The 22689-nt window shown below is 39.3% G+C and overlaps 1 protein-coding gene across 1 annotated transcript in view; it reads right to left on the bottom strand.

The window, feature by feature from the left end:
• LOC133754986 (MLV-related proviral Env polyprotein-like) overlaps nucleotides 1-21938 on the bottom strand; it is a 34233-nt gene extending 12295 nt beyond the window's left edge. Inside the window, 3 exon segments of the mRNA XM_062185313.1 lie at nucleotides 18863-20095; nucleotides 20830-21105; nucleotides 21753-21938. Of these exon segments, the coding sequence (XP_062041297.1) occupies nucleotides 18863-20095; nucleotides 20830-21105; nucleotides 21753-21938 (1695 nt within the window).
• Between the last annotated feature and the right edge of the window lie 751 nt (nucleotides 21939-22689).

Below are 22689 nucleotides of genomic sequence, written 5' to 3'. Positions count from 1 at the left end.
ATATGAATGTGTAGATCTGGTGTCTCCATGTGGAACCAGTTAGGGTTTCTATGGTACAAAATTGTATGTTCCGTGATAAAAACATTCAAAACAATAAAGTCCGTTGATAATATCCGGAAAACACAAACACAGAGGCTGTAGCAATATCTGGGATTGAGTTAGCCAAAACACAACCGGATATTTCCGTTTTCATCCAGGCATATCTGTACAATGTGGTGTGGAATTCATACGCAATGGACCAAGAAAATCACAATAAGAATGGTGATGGAGAAAAGCAAAGTCTTTTCCTTTGGCTAGTGCATAAAATGTCATCTATACAAACAGAAATATCATGTTTCTTTGCAGCAGTTCCTCTAGCTTCCTCCCTAGAGCTGGTGTCTCCATGTGGAAAGAATTACTTTTTCCAAGCGCAAAATTAAATGTTCCCTGATAAAAAACATTTAAAACAATAAAGTCCATCGATAATATCCAGAAAACACAAACACAGAGGCCGTTGCAAAATCTGGGGTACTGTTAGCCAAAACACAACTGGATATTTCTGGTTTCATCCAGTCGTATCCTGACAAAGTGTTGTGAAATTCGTATACAATGGACACAGACAATCACAGTAAAAATGATTCTGGAGAAAAGCAAAGTCTTTTCGTTAGGCAAGTGAATAAAATGTCATCTATACAAACAGAAATATCATGTTTCTTTAGACAGTTGCTCCAGCTTCCTCCCTAGAAAACACGAATGTGTAGAGCTGGTGTCTCCATGTGGAACCAATTAGTGTTTCAAGCAAAAAATTAAATGTTCTCTGATAAAAAACATTCAAAACAATAAATTCCAACGATAATATCAAGAAAACACAAACACAGTGGCTGTCGCAATATCGGATTGAGTTAGCCAAAACACAACTGGATATTTCTGGTTTCATCCAGTCATATCCGGACAAACCGGTGTGGAATTCGTATGCAATCGACCGAGAAAATCACTGTAAAAATGGTTTTGAGAAAAGGAAACTCTTTTCATTAGGAAAGTGCATAAAATGTCATCTATACAAACAGAAATATCAAGTTTGTTTGCCGCAGTTCCTCTTGCTTTCTCCCTAGAAAATACGAATGTGTAGAGCTGGTTTCTCTATGTTGAACCAACTATTGTTTCCCAGCTCAAAATTAAATGTTCTCTGATAGAAAACATTCAAAAGGTTAAAGACCATCGATAATATCCAGAAAACACAAACGCAGAGGCTGTCGCAATATGTGGGATTGAGTTAGCCAAAACACAAGCAGATATTTCTTGTTTCATCCAGTCATATACGAACAAAGTGGTGTGGAGTTCATATGCAACAGACCTGGACATCACAATAAAAATGTTTTTGGAGAAAAGTGAGTCTTTTCATTAGGCAAGTGCATAAAATGTCATCTATACAAAGCGAAATATAATATTTATTTGCCGTTGTTCTTCTAGCTTTCTCCTTAGAAAATAGGAATGCGTGTGTTTCCAAGTACAAAATTAAATGTTCCCTGATAAAAAAATTCAAAACAATAAAGTCCATCGATAATATCCAGAAAATAAAAACACGGAGGATTTCACAATATTTGAGATTGAGTTAGCCAAAACACAACCGGATATTTCTGGTTTCACCAGTCATATCCGGACATTGTGGTGTGGAATTCGTATGAAATGGACAGGGAAAATCACAATAAAATGATTTTTGAGAAAAGCAAAGTTTTTCGTTAGGCAAGTGCATAAAATGTCATCTACACAAACAGAAATGTCATGTTTATTTGATGCAGATCCTCTAGCTTTCTCCCTAAAATTATGAATGTGTAGAGCTGGTCTCTCCATGTTGAACCAATTAGAGTTTCAACAGTACAAAATTAAATGTTCCCTGATAAAAACATTCAAATAAATAATATCCATTGATAATATCCAGAAAAAAAAAACACAGAAGTTTTCACAATATTTTGGATTGATTTAGCCAAAACACAACCACATATTTCTGGTTTCATCCAGTGATATACGAACAAAGTTGTGTGGAGTTCATATGCAACAAACCGGAAACATCACAATAAAAATGGTTTTGGAGAAAAGCGAGTCTTTTCATTAGGCAAGTGCATAAAATGTCACCTATACAAACCGAAATATAATGTTTATTTGCAGTGTTCTTCTAGCTTTCTCCTTAGAAAATAGGAATGCGTGTGTTTCCAAGTACAAAATTAAATGTTCCCTGATAAAAACATTGAAAACAATAAAGTAAATCGATAATATCCAGAATACACACACAGGAGCTGCCGCAATATCTGCGATTGTGTTAGCCAAAGCAAAACCGGATGTTTCCGGTTTCATCCAGTCATATCCGGACAAAGTGGTGCAGAATTCGTATGCAATGGGCCGAGAAAATCACAGTGAAAAAGGTTTTGGAAAAAAAAAAGTCTTCTTGTTAGGCAAGTGCATAAAATGTCATGTATACAATCAGAAATATCATGTTTGTTTGCAACAGTTCCTCTTGCTTTCTCCCTAGAAAATACGAATGTGTAGAGCTGGTGTCTCCATGTGGAACCAATTAGAGTTTCCCAGTACAAAATAAAATATTCCCTGATAAAAAACATTCAAAACAATAAAAGTGTATTGATAATATCCAGAAAACACAAACACAGAGACTGTCGCAAAATTTGGGATTAAATTAGCCAAAACACAACCGAGTATTTCCGGTTTCATCCAGTCATATCTGGACAAAGTGGTGTGGAATTCGTATGCAATGGTCCGAGAAAATCACAGTAAAAATGGCTTTGGAGAAAAGCAAAGTTTTTAAGTTAGGCAAGTGAATAAAATGTCATGTAAACAAACAGAAATACCATGTTTGTTTGCCACAGCTCCTCTCGCTTTCTCCCTAGAATATACGAATGTGTAGAGCTGGTGTCTCCATGTAGAACCAGTTAGTGTTTCATAGCACAAAATTAAATGTTCCCTGATAAAAAAAATCTTTCAAAACAATAAACTCCATCGATAAAATCCAGAAAACACGAACACAGGGGCTGTAGCAATATCTGGGATTGAGTTAGCCAAAACACAACCGGATATTTCCGTTTTCATCCAGGCATATCCGGACAAAGTGGTGTAGAATTCGTATGCAATGGACCGAGAAAATCACAGTAAAAATGGTTTTGGAGAAAAACAAAGTATTTTCGTTAGGCAAGTGCATAAAATGTCATCTATAGAAACAGAAATATCATTTTTTCCCCACAGTTGATCTAGCATTCTCCTAGAAAATACGAATGTGTAGAGCTGGTGTCTCCATGTGGAAACAATTAGAGTTTCCCAGTATAAAATAAAATATTCCCTGATAAAAAACATTCAAAACAATAAAGTGGAATGATAATATCCAGAAAACACAAACACAGATGTGGTAGCAAGATCTGGGATTCAGTGAGCCATAACACAAGAGGATATTTCTGGTTTCATCCAGGCATATCCGGACAAAGTGCTGTGGTACTGGTATGCAATGAACTCAGATAATCACAGTCAAACTGGTTTTGGAGAATAGCAAAGTATTTTCCTAGGCAAGTGCATAAAATGTCATCTACACAAACACAAATATCATGTTTCTTTGCAGCAATTGCTGTAGTTTTCTGCCTAGACAGCACGAATGTGTTGAGATTGTGTCTCCTTGTGGAGCTAATTAGTGTTTCCCAGCACCAAAGAAAATATTCCCTGCTTACATTCATTCAAAACCATAAAGTCCATTGATAATACCAAAAAACACAAAGCAGAGCCTGTAGCAAGATCTGGGATTGAGTTTGCCATAATACAGGATGATATTTCTGGTTTCATCCAGTCATTTCCAGACAAAGTTCTGTGGAACTGGTATGCAGTGTACTCAGAAAATCACCCTCAAGCTGGTTTTGGAGAAAAGCAAACTCTTTTTCTTGGCCAAGTGGATAAAAAGTCATGTTTGCAAATATCAATATCCTGTTTGTTTGCAACGATTGCTCTAACTTTATTTGTAGAAAACACAAATGTGAACATGTTTGGCCTGCATATGGAAGCACTTAGAATTTCCAGCACAAAACAAAAATTTCCTCTACTGAAATTCATTCTAAAACGTAAAGTCCATTGATGATATGCAGAAAACACAAACACAGAGCCTTTAGCATGATCTGGGATTGAGTTAGCCATAACACAAGAGGATATATTTCTGGTTTCATCCGGTCATATCCGGACAAAGTGTTGTGGAACTAGTATGCAATGGACTCAGAAAATCACCCTCAAACTGGATTTGGAGAAAAGCAAACTCTTTTTCTTGGCCAAGTGGATAAAAAGTCATATTTACAAATATAAATATCATGCTTCTTTGCAACGATGGCTAAAGCTTGCTGCGTAGAAAACACGAATGTGAACACGTTGGGCCTGCATATGGAAGCACTTAGCATTTCCAGCACAAAACAAAATTTCCTCTACTGAAATCCATTCTAAAATGTAAAGTCAATTGATAATATCAAGAAAACACAAACACACAGGTTGTAGCAAGATCTGGGATTGAGTAAGCCATAACACAAGAGGAGATTTCAGGTTTCATCCAGGCATATCCGCACAGCGTGCTGTGGAACTGGTATGCAATGGACTCAGATAATCACAGTCAAACTGGTTTTGGAGAATAGCAAAGTATTTTCTTAGGCAAGTGCATCAAATATCATCTACACAAACACAAATATCATTTTGTTGGCAGCAATTGCTGTAGTTTTCTGCCTAGACAGCACGAACATGTTGTGTTTCTGTCTCCATGTGGAACTAATTAGTGTTTCCCAGCACCAAAGAAAATATTCCCTGCTTAAATTCATTCAAAACAAAAAGTCATTTCATAATATCAAAAAACACAAAGCAGAGCCTGTAGCAAGATCTGGGATTGAGTTAGCCATAACACAAGAGGAGATTTCTGCTCTCATCCATTCATATCCGGACAGAGTGCTGTGGAAATGGTATGCAGTGTACTCAGATAATCACAGTCAAACTGGTTTTGGAGAACAGCAAAGTATTTTCTTAGAGTAGTGCATAAAATGTCATCTACACAAACACAAATATCATGTTTGTTTGTAGCGATTGCTGTAGTTTTCTGCCTAGACAGCACGAATGTGTTGAGTTTGTGCCTCCATGAGGAACTAATTAGTGTTTCCAAGCACCAAGTAAATATCCCCTGCTTAAATTCATTCAAAACCATAAAGTCCATTGCTAATATCAAAAAACACAAAGCAGAGCCTGTAGCAAGATCTGCGATTCAGTTAGCCATAACACAAGAGGATATTTCTGGTTTCATCCAATCATTTCCAGACAAAGTGTTGTGGAACTGGTATGCAATGGACTCAGAAAATCACCCTCAAACTGGATTTGGAGAAAAGCAAACTCTTTTTCTTGGACAAGTGGATAAAAAGTCATGCTTGCAATTATAAATATCCTGTTTGTTTGCAACGATCCCTCTAGCTTTCTGCGTAGAAAACAGGCATGTGAAGACATTTGGCCTGCATATGGAAGCACTTAGCTTTTCCAGCACAAAACAAAATTTCCTCTACTGAAATTCATTCTAAAAGGTAAATTCCATTAATATCCAGAAAACACAAACACAGAGGTTGTAGCAAGATCTGGGATTGAGTAAGCCATAACACAAGAGTATATTTCTGGTTTCATCCAGGCATATCCGGACAGAGTGCTGTGGAACTGGTATGCAATGGACTCAGAAAAGCACCCTCAAACTGGTTTTGGAGAAAAGCAAACTATTTTTCTTGGCCAAGTGGATAAAAACTCATGTGTGCAAATATCAATAACCTGTTTGTTTGCAATGATTGCTATAGCTTTCTGCACAGAAAACACAAATGTGAACACGTTTTGCCTGCATATGGAAGCACTTAGCACTTCCAGCTCAAAACAAAATTTCCTCTACTGAAATTCATTCTAAAACGTAAAGTGCATTGATAATATCTAGAAAATACAAACACAGATGTTGTAGCAAGATCTGGGATTGAGTTAGGCATAACACAAGAGGAGATTTCTGGTTTAATCCAGTCATTTCCAGACAAAGTGTTGTGGAACTGGTAGGCAATGGACTCAGAAAATCACCCTCATACTGATTTAGGAGAAAAGCAAACGCTTTTTCTTGGCCAAGTGGATAAAAAGTCATGCTTGCAAATATAAATATCCTGTTTGTTTGCAACGATTCCTCTAGCTTTCTGTGTAGAAAACAGGCATGTGAAGACGTTTGGCCTGCATATGGAAGCACTTAGCTTTTCCAGCACAAAACAAAATTTCCTCTACTGAAATTCATTCTAAAAGGTAAATTCAATTGATAATATCCAGAAAACACAAACACGGAAGTTGTAGCAAGATCTGGGATTGAGTTAGCCATAACACAAGAGGATATTTCTGGTTTCATCCAGTCATTTCCGGACAAAGTGCTGTGGAACTGGTATGCAATGGACTCAGATAATCACAGTCAAACTGGTTTTGGAGAATAGCAAAGTATATTCTTAGGCAAGTGCATAAAATGTCATCTACACAAATACAAATTTCATGTTTGTTTGCAGCAATTGCTATATTTTTCTTTTAGAAATCACGAATGTGTTGAGTTTGTGTCCCCCTGTGGAACTAATTAGTGTTTCCCAGCACCAAAGAAAATATTCCCTGCTTAAATTCATTCAAAACCATAAAGTCCTTTCATAATATCAAAAAACACAAAGCAGAGCCTGTAGCAAGATCTGGGATTGAGTTAGCCATAACACAAGAGGAGATTTCTGCTCTCATCCATTCATATCCGGACAAAGTGCTGTGGAACTGGTATGCAGTGTACTCAGATAATCACAGTCAAACTGGTTTTGGAGAATAGCAAAGTATTTTCTTAGGCAAGTGCATAAAATGTCATCTACACCAACACAAATTTCATGTTTGTTTGCAGCAATTGCTGCCGTAGGCTGCCTAGACAACATGAATGTGTTGAGTTTGTGTTTCCATGTGGAACTAATTAGTGTTTCTCAGCACCAAAGAAAATATTCGCGCTTAAATTCATTCAAAACCATAAAGTCCACTGATAATATCAAAAAAATACAAAGCAGAGCCTGTAGCAAGATCTGGGATTGAGTTAGCCATAACACAGAGGATATTTCTGGTTTCATCCAGTCATATCCGGACAAAGTGTTGTGGAACTGGTAGGCAATGGACTCAGAAAAGCACCCTCAAACGGGTTTTGGAGAAAAGCAAACTCTTTTTCTTGGCCAAGTGGATAAAAACTCATGTGTGCAAATATCAATATCCTGTTTGTTTCTAACGATTGCTATAGCTTTCTGCCTAGAATACACAAATGTGAACACGTTTTGCCTGCATATGGAAGCACTTAGCACTTCCAGCTCAAAACAAAATTTCCTCTACTGAAATTCATTCTAAAACGTAAAGTCCATTGATAATATCCAGAAAATACAAACATAAAGATTGTAGCAAGATCTGGGATTGAGTTAGGCATAACACAAGAGGAGATTTCTGGTTTAAACCAGTCATTTCCAGACAAAGTGCTGTGGAACTGGTATGCAATGGACTCAGATAATCACAGTCAAACTGATTTTGGAGAATAGCAAAGTATATTCTTAGGCAAGTTTATAAAAAGTCATCTACTCAAACACAAATTTCATGTTTGTTTGCAGCAATTGCTGTAATTTTCTGCCTAGAAAGCAAGAATGTGTTGACTTTGTGTCTCCATGTGGAACTAATTAGTGTTTCTCAGCACCAAAGAAAACATTCCCTGCTTAAATTCATTCAAAACCATAAAGTCCACTGATAATATCAAAAAAACACAAAGCAGAGCCTGTAGCAAGATCTGGGATTGAGTTAGCCATAACACAGAGGATATTTCTGGTTTCATCCAGTCATATCCGGACAAAGTGTTGTGGAACTGGTAGGCAATGGACTCAGAAAAGCACCCTCAAACTGGTTTTGGAGAAAAGCAAACTCTTTTTCTTGGCCAAGTGGATAAAAACTCATGTGTGCAAATATCAATATCCTGTTTGTTTCTAACGATTGCTATAGCTTTCTGCCTAGAATACACAAATGTGAACACGTTTTGCCTGCATATGGAAGCACTTAGCACTTCCAGCTCAAAACAAAATTTCCTCTACTGAAATTCATTCTAAAAGGTAAATTCCATTGATAATATCCAGAAAACACAAACACAGAAGAAAACATTCCCTGCTTAAATTCATTCAAAACCAGAAAGTCTTTTCATAATATCAAAAAACACAAAGCGGAGCCTGTAGCAAGATCTGGGATTGAGTTAGCCATTACAAAAGAGGAGATTTCTGCTCTCATCCATTCATATCCGGACAAAGTGCTGTGGAACTGGTATGCAGTGTACTCAGATAATCACAGTCAAACTGGTTTTGGAGAATAGCAAAGTATTTTCTTAGGCAAGTGCATAAAATGTCATCTACACCAACACAAATTTCATGTTTGTTTGCAGCAATTGCTGCAGTAGGCTGCCTAGACAACACGAATGTGTTGAGTTTGTGTCTCCATGTGGAACTAATTAGTGTTTCCCAGCACCAAAGAAAACATTCCCTGCTTAAATTCATTCAAAACCATAAAGTCCATTGATAATATCAAAAAAACACAAAGCAGAGCCTGTAGCAAGATCTGGGATTGAGTTAGCCATAACACAGAGGATATTTCTGGTTTCATCCAGTCATATCCGGACAAAGTGTTGTGGAACTGGTATGCAATGGACTCAGAAAATCACCCTCAAACTGGTTTTGGAGAAAAGCAAACTCTTTTCCTTGGCCAAGTGGATAAAACCTCATGTGTGCAAATATCAATATCCTGTTTGTTTGCAATGATTGCTATAGCTTTCTGCCTAGAATACACAAATGTGAACACGTTTTGCCTGCATATGGAAGCACTTAGCACTTCCAGCTCAAAACAAAATTTCCTCTACTGAAATTCATTCTAAAACGTAAAGTCCATAGATAATATCCAGAAAATACAAACATAAAGATTGTAGCAAGATCTGGGATTGAGTTAGCCAAAACACAAGAGGAGATTTCTGGTTTAAACCAGTCATTTCCAGACAAGGTGCTGTGGAACTGGTATGCAATGGACTCAGATAATCACAGTCAAACTGATTTTGGAGAATAGCAAAGTATAATCTTAGGCAAGTGTATAAAAAATCATCTACTCAAACACAAATTTCATGTTTGTTTGCAGCAATTGCTGTAATTTTCTGCCTAGAAAACAAGAATATGTTGACTTTGTGTCTCCATGTGGAACTAATTAGTGTTTCTCAGCACCAAAGAAAACATTCCCTGCTTAAATTCATTCAAAACCAGAAAGTCTTTTAATAATATCAAAAAAACACAAAGCAGAGCCTGTAGCAAGATCTGGGATTGAGTTAGCCATAACACAGAGGATATTTCTGGTTTCATCAAGTCATATCCGGACAAAGTGTTGTGGAGCTGGTATGCAATGGACTCAGAAAATCACCCTCAAACTGATTTTGGAGAAAAGCAAACTCTTTTTCTTGGCCAAGTGGATAAAAACTCATGTGTGCAAATATCAATATCCTGTTTGTTTGCAACAATTACTATAGCTTTCTGCCTAGAATACACAAATGTGAACACGTTTTGCCTGCATATGGAAGCACTTAGCACTTCCAGCTCAAAACAAAATTTCCTCTACTGAAATTCTTTCTAAAATGTAAAGTCCATTGATAATATCCAGAAAATAGAAACACAGAGGTTGTAGCAAGATCTGGGATTGAGTTAGCCATAACACAAGAGGAGATTTCTGGTTTCATCCAGGCATATCCGGACAAAGTGCTGTGGAACTGGTTTGCAATGGACTCAGAAAATCACCCTCATACTGATTTAGGAGAAAATCAAACTCTTTTTCTTGGCCAAGTGGTAAAAAGTCATGTTTGCAAATATCAATTCCTGTTTGTTTACAATGATTCCTCTAGCTTTCTGAGTAGAAAACGCAAATGTGAATATGTTTGGCCTGCATATGGAAGCACTTAGCTTTTCCAGCACAAAACAAAATTTCCTCTACTGAAATTCATTCTAAAAGGTAAATTCCATTGATAATATCCAGAAAACACAAACACAGACGTTGTAGCAAGATCTGGGATTGAGTTAGCCATAAAATAAAGGATATTTCAGGGTTCATCCAGGCATAGCAAGACAAAGTGCTGTGGAACTGGTATGCAATGGACTCAGATAGTCACAGTCAAACTGGTTTTGGAGAATAGCAAAGTATTTTCTTAGGCAAGTGCATAAAATGTCATCTACACCAACACAAATTTCATGTTTGTTTGCAGCAATTGCTATATTTTTCTTTTAGAAAGCACGAATGTGTTGAGTTTGTGTCCCCCTGTGGAACTAATTAGTGTTTCCCAGCACCAAAGAAAATATTCCCTGCTTAAATTCATTCAAAACCATAAAGTCCTTTCATAATATCAAAAAACACAAAGCAGAGCCTGTAGCAAGATCTGGGATTGAGTTAACCATAACACAGAGGATATTTCTGGTTTCATCCATTCATATCCGGACAAAGTGCTGTGGAACTGGTTTGCAGTGTACTCAGATAAGCACAAACTGGTTTTGGAGAACAGCAAAGTATTTTCTTAGGCAAGTGCATAAAATGTCATCTACACCAACACAAATTTCATGTTTGTTTGCAGCAATTGCTGAAGTAGGCTGCCTAGACAGAACGAATGTGCTGAGTTTGTGTCTCCATGTGGAACTAATTAGTGTTTCCCAGCACCAAAGAAAATATTCCCTGCTTAAATTCATTCAAAACCATAAAGTCCATTGCTAATATCAAAAAACACAAAGTAGAGCCTGTAGCAAGATCTGGGATTGAGTTAGCCATAACACAGAGGATATTTCTGGTTTCATCCAGTCATATCCGGACAAAGTGTTGTGGAACTGGTAGGCAATGGACTCAGAAAATCACCCTCAAACTGGTTTTGGAGAAAAGCAAACTCTTTTTCTTGGCCAAGTGGATAAAAACTCATGTGTGCAAATATCAATATCCTGTTTGTTTGCAGCGATTGCTATAGCTTTCTGCACAGAAAACACAAATGTGAACACGTTTTGCCTGCATATGGAAGCACTTAGCACTCCCAGCTCAAAACAAAATTTCCTCTACTGAAATTCATTCTAATACGTAAAGTGCAGTGATAATATCCAGAAAATACAAACATAAAGATTGTAGCAAGATCTGGGATTGAGTTAGGCATAACACAAGAGGAGATTTCTGGTTTAATCCAGTCATTTCCAGACAAAGTGTTGTGGAACTGGTGTGCAATGGACTCAGAAAATCACCCTCAAACTCGTTTTCGATAAAAGCAAACTCTTTTTCTTGGCCAAGTGGATAAAAACTCATGTGTGCAAATTTAAATATCCTGTTTGTTTGCAACGATTGCTATAGCTTTCTGCACAGAAAACACAAATGTGAACACTTTTTGCCTGCATATGTAAGCACTTAGCACTTCCAACTCAAAACAAAATTTCCTCTACTGAAATTCATTCTAAAATGTAAAGTCCATTGATAATATCCAGAAAACACAAACACAGAGGTTGTAGCAAGATCTGGGATTGAGTTAGCCATAACACAAGAGGAGATTTCTGGTTTCATCCAGGCATATCCGGACAAAGTGCTGTGGAACTGATTTGCAATGGACTCAGAAAATCACCCTCGTACTGATTTAGGAGAAAAGCAAACTCTTTTTCTGGCCAAGTGGATACAAAGTCATGTTTGCAAATATCAATATCCTGTTTGTTTGCAACGATTCCTCTACCTTTCTGTGTAGAAAACGCAAAGGTGAACATGTTTGGCCTGCATATGGAAGCACTTAGCTTTTCCAGCACAAAACAAAATTTCCTCTACTGAAATTCATTCTAAAAGGTAAATTCCATTGATAATATCCAGAAAACACAAACACAGAAGTTGTAGCAAGATCTGGGATTGAGTTAGCCATAAAATAAAGGATATTTCAGGGTTCATCCAGGCATAGCAAGACAAAGTGCTGTGGAACTGGTATGCAATGGACTCAGATAGTCACAGTCAAACTGGTTTTGGAGAATAGCAAAGTATTTTCTTAGGCAAGTGAATAAAATGTCATCTACACAAACACAAATTTCATGTTTGTTTGCAGCAATTGCTATAGTTTTCTTTTAGAAAGCACGAATGTGTTGAGTTTGTGTCCCCCTGTGGAACTAATTAGTGTTTCCCAGCACCAAAGAAAATATTCCCTGCTTAAATTCATTCAAAACCATAAAGTCCTTTCATAATATCAAAAAACACAAAGCAGAGCCTGTAGCAAGATCTGGGATTGAGTTAACCATAACACAGAGGATATTTCTGGTTTCATCCATTCATATCCGGACAAAGTGCTGTGGAACTGGTTTGCAGTGTACTCAGATAAGCACAGTCAAACTGGTTTTGGAGAATAGCAAAGTATTTTCTTAGGCAAGTGCATAAAATGTCATCTACACCAACACAAATTTCATGTTTGTTTGCAGCAATTGCTGAAGTAGGCTGCCTAGACAGCACGAATGTGCTGAGTTTGTGTCTCCATGTGGAACTAATTAGTGTTTCCAAGCACCACAGAATATATTCCCTGCTTAAATTCATTCAAAACCATAAAGTCCTTTCATAATATCAAAAAACACAAAGCAGAGCCTGTAGCAAGATCTGGGATTGAGTTTGCCATAACACAAGAGGAGATTTCTGGTTTCATCCAGTCACTTCCAGACAAAGTGTTGTGGAACTGGTATGCAATGGACTCAGAAAGTCACCCTCAAACTGGTTGTGGAGAAAAAACAAACACTATTTCTTGGCAAAGAGGATAAAAGGTCATGTTTGCAAATATCCATATCCTGTTTGTTTGCAATGATTCCTCTAGCTTTCTGCATAGAAAACGCAAATGTGAACATGTTTGTCCTGCATATGGAAGCACTTAGCATTTCCAGCACAAAACAAAATATCCTCTACTGAAATTCATTCTAAAAGGAAAATTCCATTGATAAATCCAGAAAACACAAACACAGAAGTTGTAGCAAGATCTGGGATTGAGTTAGCCATAACACAACAGTAGATCTGCTCTCATCCATTCATATCCAGACAAAGTGCTGTGGAACTGGTATGCAATGGACTCAGATAATCACAGTCAAACTGGTTTTGGAGACTAGCAAAGTATTTTCTTAGGCAAGTGCATAAAATATCATCTACACAAATACAAATTTCATGTTTGTTTGCAGCAATTGCTGTAGTATAATGCTTGACAGCACGAATGTGTTGAGTTTGAGTCTCCCTGTGGAACTCATTAGTGTTTCCCAGCACCAAAGAAAATATTCCCTGCTTAAATTCATTCAAAACCATAAGTTCCATTGATAATATCAAGAAAACACAAAGCAGAGCCTGTAGCAAGATCTAGGATTGAGTTTGCCATAACACAGAGGATATTTCTGGTTTCATCCAGTCATATCCGCACAAAGTGTTGTGGAACTGGTAGGCAATGGACCCAGAAAATCACCCTCATACTGGTTTTGCAGAAAAGCAAACTCTTTTTCTTGGCCAAGTAGATAAAAATTCTTGTTTGCAAATATCAATGTCCTATTTGTTTGCAATGATTGCTCTAGCTTTCTGCATAGAAAACTCAAATGTGAACACATTGGGCCTGCATATGGAATCACTTAGCATTTCCAGCACAAAACAGAATTTCTCCTACAGAAATTCATTCTAAAATGTAAAGTCCATTGATAATTTCCAGAAAACACAAACACAGAGGTTGCAGCAAGATCTGGGATTGAGTTAGCCATAACACAAGAGGATATTTCTGCTTTCATCCAGTCATATCCAGACAAAGTGCTGTAAAACTTGTATGAAATGGACGCAGATAATCACAGTCAAACTTGTTTTAGTGAATAGCAAAGTATTTTCTTAGGCAACTGCATAAAATATCATCTACACCAACACAAATATCATGTTTCTTTGCAGCAAATGCTGTAGTTATCTGCCGAGAAAACACAAATGAATGACTTTGAGTCTCCATGTGGAAATAGAGTTTCACAGCATCAAAGAAAATATTCCCTGCTTAAATTCATTCAAAACTATAAAGTCCATTCATAATATCAAAAAACAAAAAGCAGAGCCTGTAGCAAGATCTGGGATTGAGTTAGCCATAACACAAGAGGATATTTCTGGTTTCATCCAGGCATATGCAGAAAAAGTGCACTGGAATTGGTATGCAATGGACTCAGATAATCACAGTCAAACTGGTTTTGGAGATTAGCAAAGTATTTTCTTAGGCAAGTGCATAAAATGTCATCTACACCAATACAAATATCATGTTTCTTTGCAGCATTTGCTGTAGATTTCTGCCTAAACAGCACGAATGTGTTGAGTTTGTGTCTCCATGTGGAAATAATTAGTGATTCCCAGCACCAAAGAAAATATTCCCTGCTTAAATTCATTCAAAACTATAAAGTCCATTGATAATATCAAAAAACAAAAAGCAGAGCCTGTAGCAAGATCTGGGATTGAGTTAGCCATAACACAAGAGGATATTTCTGGTTTCATCCAGGCATATGCAGAAAAAGTGCACTGGAATTGGTATGCAATGGACTCAGATAATCACAGTCAAACTGGTTTTGGAGATTATCAAAGTATTTTCTTAGGCAAGTGCATAAAATGTCATCTACACCAATACAAATATCATGTTTCTTTGCAGCATTTGCTGTAGATTTCTGCCTAAACAGCACGAATGTGTTGAGTTTGTGTCTCCATGTGGAAATAATTAGTGATTCCCAGCACCAAAGAAAATATTCCCTGCTTAAATTCATTCAAAACTATAAAGTCCATTGAGAATATCAAAAAACACAAAGCAGAGCCTGTAGCAAGATCTGGGATTGAGTTAGCCATAACACAAGAAGATATTTCTGCTTTCCTCCAGGCATATCCAGACAAAGTGCTGTGGAACTGGTATGCAATGGACTCAGATAATCACAGTCAAACTGTTTTTGGAGATTAGCAAAGTATTTTCTTAGGCAAGTGCATAAAATGTCATCTACACCAACACAAATATCATGTTTCTTTGCAGCATTTGCTGTAGATTTCTGCCTAAACAGCACGAATGTGTTGAGTTTGTGTCTCCATGTGGAACTAATTAGTGCTTCCCAGCGCCAAATAAAATATCCCCTGCTTAAATTCATTCAAAATCATAAAGTCCATTGATAATATCAAAAAACACAAAGCAGAGCCTGTAGCAAGATCTGGGATTGAGTTAGCCATAACACAAGAGGATATTTCTGGTTTCATCCAGTCATTTCCAGACAAAGTGTTGTGGAACTGGTATGCAATGGACTTAGAAAAGCACCCTCAAACTGGTTTTGGAGAAAAGCAAACTCTTTTTCTTGGCCAAGTGCATAAAAAGTCATGTTTGCAAATATAAATATCCTGTTTGTTTGCAATGATAGCTCTAGATTTCTGCGTAGAAAACACAAATGTGTACATGTTTGGCATGCATATGAAACCAATTAGCATTTCCAGCACAAAACAAAATTTCCTCTACTGAAATTCATTCTAAAACGTAAAGTCCATTGATAACATCCAGAAAACACAAACACAAAGGTTGTAGCAGATCTGGGATTGAGTTAGCCATAAAACAAGAGGATATTTCTGGTTTCATCCAGGCATATCCAGACAAAGTGCTGTGGAACTGGTATGCAATGGACTCAGATAATCACAGTCAAACTGGTTTTGGAGATTAGCAAAGTATTTTCTTATGCAAGTGCATAAAATGTCATCTACACCAATAGAAATATCATGTTTCTTTGCAGCATTTGCTGTAGATTTCTGCCTAAACAGCACGAATGTGTTGAGTTTGTGTCTCCATGTGGAACTAAGTAGTGATTCCCAGCACCAAAGAAAATATTCCCTGCTTAAATTCATTCAAAACTATAAAGTCCATTGAGAATATCAAAAAACAAAAAGCAGAGCCTGTAGCAAGATCTGGGATTGAGTTAGCCATAACACAAGAAGATATTTCTGCTTTCCTCCAGGCATATCCGGACAAAGTGCTGTGGAACTGGTATGCAATGGACTCAGATAATCACAGTCAAACTGGTTTTGGAAAATAGCAAATTAATTTCTTAGGCAAGTGCATAAAATGTCATCTACACCAACACAAATATCATGTTTGTTTCCAGCAATTGCTGTAGTTTTATGCCTAGACAGCACGAATGTGTTGAGTTTTTGTCTACATGTGGAACTAATTAGTGCTTCCCAGCACCAAAGTAAATATTCCCTACTTAAATTCATTCAAAACCATATAGTCCATGGATAATATCAAGAAAACACAAAGCAGAGCCTGTAGCAAGATCTAGGATTGCGTTAGCCATAACAGAAGAGGATATTTCCGTTTTCATCCAGTCATTTCCATTCAACCTGTTGTGGAACTGGTAGGCAATGGACTCAGAAAAGCACCCTCAAACTGGTTTTGCAGAAAAGCAAACTCTTTTTCTTGGCCAAGTGTATAAAAAGTTGTGTTTGCAAATATCAATATCCTGTTTGTTTGCAACCATTGCTCAAGCTTTCTGCATAGAAAACACAAATGTGAACACATTGGGCCTGCATATGGAATCACTTAGCATTTCCAGCACAAAACAGAATTTCTTCTACAGAAATTCATTCTAAAACGTAAAGTCCATTGATAATATCCAGAAAACAAAAACACAATGGTTGTAGCAAGATCTGGGATTGAGTTAGCCATAACACAAGAGGATATTTTCTGGTTTCATCCAGGCATATCCAGACAAAGTGCTGTGGAACTGGTATGCAATGGACTCAGTTAATCACAGTCAAACTGATTTTGGAGACTAGAAAACTATTTTCTTAGGCAAGTGCATAAAATGCCATCTACACCAACACAAATATCACGTTTCTTTGCAGCAATTGCTGTAGTTTTCTGCCTAGAAACACAAATGAATGAGTTTGAGTCTCCATGTGGAAATAGAGTTTCCCAGCATCAAAGAAAATATTCCCTGCTTAAATTCATTCAAAACCATAAAGTCCATTGATAATATCAAAAAACAAAAAGCAGAGCCTGTAGCAAGATCTGGGATTGAGTTAGCCATAACACAAGAGGATATTTCTGGTTTCATCCAGGCAAATCCGGAAAAAGTGCACTGGAATTGGTATGCCTTGGACTCAGATAATCACAGTCAAACTGGTTTTGGAGACTAGCGAATTATTTTCTTAGGGAAGTGCAAAAAATGTCTTTTACACCAATACAAAAATCATGTTTCTTTGCAGCAATTGCTGTAGTTTTCTGCCTAGACAGCACGAATGTGTTGAGTTTGTGTCTCCATGTGGAACTAATTATTGCTTCCCAGCACCAAAGAAAATATCCATGCTTAAATTCATTCACAACCATAAAGTCCATTGATAATATCAAAAAACACAAAGCAGAGCCTATAGCAAGATCTGGGATTGAGTTAGCCATAACACAAGAGGAGATTTCTGGTTTCATCCAGGCATATCCGGACAAAGTGTACTCGAATTGGTATGCAATGGACTCAGATATCACAGTCAAACTGGTTTTGGAGACTAGCAAATTATTTTCATATGCAAGTACATAAAATGTCACCTACACCACCACAAATATCATGTTTATTTGCAGCAATTGCTGTAGTTTTCTGCCTAGACAGCACGAATGTGTTGAGTTTGTGTCTCCATGTGGAACTAATTATTGCTTCCCAGCACCAAAGAAAATATCCATGCTTAAATTCATTCACAACCATAAAGTCCATTGATAATATCAAAAAACACAAAGCAGAGCCTGTAGCAAGGTCTGGGATTGAGTTAGCCATAACACAAGAGGATATTTCTGGTTTCATCCAGTCATTTCCAGACAAAGTGTTGTGGAACTGATATGCAATGGACTCAGAAAATAACCCTCAAAATGGTTTTGGAGATAAGCAAACTCCTTTTCTTGGCCAAGTGCCTAAACAGTCATGTTTACTAATATCAATATCCTGTTTGTTTGCAATGATAGCTCTAGCTTTCTGCCTAGAAAACACAAATGTGTACATGTTTGGCCTGCATATGAAACCAATTAGCATTTCCAGCAGAAAACAAAATTTCCTCTACTGAAATTCATTCTAAAACGTAAAGTCCATTGATAATATTGTAGGACCCCTGGAGCAGGTGTCCCACAATTTGACCAAACCCCAGATACACGAGCTCCACACCAATCGATGCAAAGGGCAAGAGGGAAGTTTATTTCATTTGCAAATGGGCCACCTCAGCAGCACCCTCTAGTGCAGTGCAGAGAGAGCGGCCCCGATCATCAGTTTCACAGAGTATTTAAGGCTTAAAACCACAACATTAGCATATTTTCACTGTGTTACAATTTCATTGGGTAACCTAAATGATTACAGGATAAAGGAAGAAGTTACATGCTGTACGTGCCTTGCGGTTTCTATCTTTAGCTTGAGCAAGCAAGGGCAGGAGTTGTCAAGCCGGGTATGTAGTGTGTGGTAACTTGTAGTGTTGTAACAGGATATAGGTTGGGTACATTTTCTGTTAACTTCAGCCTTTATAGTTCCTAAAAACGGTTACATATTGCAAGCTCAGCCATCTTATGAAAGCAGTCACATTTCTTGCGAGATTATTGCAAGCCCGGTCAATTTGTACAAAAGCAGAACAATATGCAGTTAGCTCAAGCCACTCCATCTTAAACCTAACCTGCCTAATTCTTTCATTCCCTCCTCTTGTTTTTGGCAAATTTTAATCTTAAAATTTAAGGAATAGCTGCATCCTGAAATTTTTTTTCTATGTCCTTCGTTTTTAAACTTTGGTACTGCTGGGTCAGGACCAAGGCGTGGGTGATAGACAATTTACTTTTAATAAACTGAAGAAGCCTATTTATTATGCAGGGTCCAAAGGTTAAAATTAAAAGTAATATTATTAAGGGTCCTGTGATGGCGGAGATTAAGGATGTTAACCAAGGGGATGAGTTAAACCAGCTCTGAAACCATGACTGTCCTGCCTCAAAATGGCTCTGTCGTTGTTTTAGTCTTTCCCTTAATTTTGCCATGCTATTTTTGACCACTCCAGTGTGATCCGCATAGAAACAACACTTTTCCTTTAGGGCTGCACAGAGTCCCCCTTTCTTTAAAAATACCAGGTTCAGCCCCCTTTTATTTTGTAATACCACCTCGGAAAGTGAAGTTAAGGACTTTTCCAAGGCACTGACAGATTTTTTTAAAGCTTGTAAATCTGAATGCATAGCTTGCTGTAACAGGTAAAACTGATTTGTCTTTGACAGAGCAGTGGCTCCGGTACCTATGCCTGCTCCGATGCCCCCAACTGTAAGTTTTTCCAATATGAGGGCTAGCGTTATGGTTAGGGATTCCCTTGGGAGCCGGAGATTTCCCTCATATTGTTGGTAGACTTCCTCAGGGTTATGTAGTGTGACCCGAGGCCATACCTCAACCATGACGCACCATTCATGAGTTCAATTATGAGCTTGTTCTGTCAAGCAGGTGGTTAGGCCTGTATTGCATGCCCAAAATGTCCCATTTGGTCCTGTTAAATAATAGGTGCCTGGTTTGAGAGTTATAGTTTTATTACAGAGGCCCTGATATTGAGGGGGAATGGAGCCTACGCAAAGTCCCTGTCCTGATACTTTTGTAAGAGTTAGTCGGTGGGATGGCAGATTGGAGCACTGGGGAGGGACAATAGTATGGTTGGTCCAATTCCCAACGACAGCTACTCCCTCATAATAAGGGGGAGGTGAGGCAAGGCACAGCCAGCAATTCCGGGTCCTATCGGGGTCAGAGTCATTTAGTGCTTGGAAGGCCCCATGTATTAGGCCTAAGAGGCGGTCCCCTGTGCCCAGCCGTACAGCAGGAGACGAGTTAGGACTCACAGCTGCCCCTGTCGTCAGGGAAGGTGGAGAGGTCGAGGGTTGGCCCTGGGATCTTGGGGTTGTAACCCTAGACACAGGCCTTTGATTTGCCAACACAGGCCTCGGCCTCTGATTCGCCAACCCCGCCAACACTAGGTTGGGGCCTATAGACTGAGAGATAGTTTTTTCTTTAAGTTGAATGGAAAATTGGAACCCAGGATCGTAGTCAGAAACATAAAACCTTAAACCCCAAGTCCTTCCCCTTTTCCAGTCAGCAATGTTGGCCTTTTTTCCCTTTTCTGTGAAGGAAATGTTTAGGGGCATAGAGCAGGAGGGCCCTGTTCCCGGTGTGAAATTACGGTGCACAGTAATTCAATCCCAACTAGAGGAGGGTTTTCAATATGCGTGACCCATGGTTTCACATCCCCAGGCTTTACAGTAAAGAGATTCTGGCCCCCCGCACTGCCACCTTTATTCCATGGACCTGCCATCCTTAGGGCACACGTAAAACTTTTGTTGTTGTAACTGGCATCTTTTTGTCTTATATCTGCACCCAAGCCACCCGGTGCCATAGACCATGGGGATCCACCCTTCAGCGGTGCTGGCGGGGACTCCTTTCTTGGGGATTTCGGCTGGGCTCCAGTCCGGTATATCCCAGGTGTCTATTCCTGCTACCAACTGAGACACATTAGGGTGCAATGAAGGCCACCACGTCCCAGAAGGGGCCTCGTGGGAAACGGACCACACGACCTCAGTGGTACCAGATCTCACCTCCCATGTGAGCCTCCTTGGGGTATGTGGGCTGCCCATAATTGGGGTAAGAAAAATTAAAAGTATTACAAGTACTAAACAGTCTTTAAGAGTCTTATCTTGAGTGGATTTTGAGTGCGTTGTGCCTTCCATACTGTTCGGTCAGCGGGGCAATCGTTCTGAGTTTTGTCCTCCTTCAGTAGGGCTCGCTTTACATAGAACGCATGAACCCAGGCGGCGAATCCGTCGACTTTTACCGCTGCTGGGGTGGTCCAGCGCGGCTCAAGAGTCGTGGTTTGGTGCCTGCGAACGTAGACGGTGTCCCCAGCCTGGAACGAGTGTGGGAGCACGAAACCCCTGGACCGATATGTGGCGGCCACCAGCTGCTTTCCTATGTGCTTGTGAATCAGCTGCAAGGCACAGAAGCGAGTCTACAGGGTAGGGGAAGTTGCAAAAGAGTCAGCAATGGGTTCTAACAAATCCGCCGCGGGTGGGGGACCTTCATACAATATTTTATAAGGTGTTAATCCACATATAGAAGGTGTATTACAAGCCCTAAACAAAGCCATTGGCAGCAACTCGACCCAGTTTTTAGTGCCAGTTTCCACTATTAATTTAGTTAAGGTCTTTTTAATTGTTCTGTTTATACGTTTTACCTGACTAAATCCCCAGCATTCTGGCCACCAACTGACTTACCCGGGAGACGAAAGCGGGTCCGTTGTCTGACCCTAGTACCTTTTGGTAGTCCAAATCGGGGAAATATTAGTGCGGTTTTTTTCTTGGTCGGGAAGGCTTCTGTCCATTTTGAGAAGGTGTTTACAAATAACTTTATGTTTATTGGGGTATCTTTTTGTAAAATTTACCTCCCAGTTTACGCCAGGTCCTGCCCTTCTGATTCTGGCCCCCTCAGGGGGGTTTGAGGTGCTTGGGGTTTATTTTACACGGGCTTCAGTTACCCTGGTCCATTTTGCATTAAGAGAGTCCTTCCGTGGAGGTTAGGTGCCCCCTTCGCTTATAGATTTTTCCCATGGACATGGGCAGTGGCAAAAGCGTACCTGCTGTCCATGTAGATGTTCACCCGATTTTCCTTGGCTGCGCGGAGTGCTTGGGTCAGAGCGATCAGCTCTGCCCACTGAGCGGAGGTTCCAGGGGGGCAGAAACCCAGACTATTGACCTTGTTCGGCCGTCCACCACCGCTGCCCCGGCTTTTCTCTCGCTGTCTTGCAGGAAGCTGTTCCCGTCGGTATGCCAGGTTAGTCCGCATTTGGCAGGGGGATGTCGGTCAGGTCAGCTCGAGTCCCGTGTGGCAGCCGTGCACCACTGGATCCCCTTTCTAATCTTTATTTTTTAGAGATAGTACAGGAACGGATCCCAAACAAGTTTGTTTCTTTGGGCACTCTTTTGCCCAGTGCGCATTGTCCTCGGTCAAGAAGGGGCCTTTGTCGGTCTCCCGGGTCCCTTCCTGACCTGATTCTCCCTTGCTCTGCTTTGGAAACTATGGTGGCCAGGATCCTAGTTAGTTTCTCCCCCCTCATTTTATCTTCCCTTTTTTTAGGCGTTCCCTTTTTAAATCAGGTAATGTATACCCCTGAAGCCCCTTCAGCTTCTGAAGGCGTTCCGTCAAACCCGTCAGGAGAACCTGGCTGTAGAGTTTGAGTCTTTCCCTTCCCTCCCCTAGACAAGGGAAAAAGCTTTTACGGGCTTTCAAATAAACCCTATGCCTTTTTCCAGTGGTTAGTAAAATCTGCAAAAAAAAAACTACTGGCAATTATCTCAGGTAGGCTGATGTGTTAGTAAAATAGGCTTTACGAGTCCCGTCAGGGCTTGTGGATCCTGTGAAAAAGACGGAAGACGGGTTATGTGTTTTCCAGTTATACGGAGGAGGAAGACGGCCAGTATTGCATGTAATCCCTCACTGAGCGAAAGGGGGAAGCCCGAGCTTTCCACTGGTTGTCCTCATCCCCCCTCCCTCGATGTGGACGCAGTCTGGCACTCATGGGGGTTGAACGAGCCGG

Source organism: Lepus europaeus, unplaced genomic scaffold (genome assembly GCF_033115175.1).
Source record: "Lepus europaeus isolate LE1 unplaced genomic scaffold, mLepTim1.pri SCAFFOLD_37, whole genome shotgun sequence".
Classification (NCBI taxonomy): Eukaryota; Metazoa; Chordata; class Mammalia; order Lagomorpha; family Leporidae; genus Lepus; species Lepus europaeus.
Note: the sequence above shows the minus strand (reverse complement) of the source record. Positions and strands in the feature narration are given on the sequence as shown.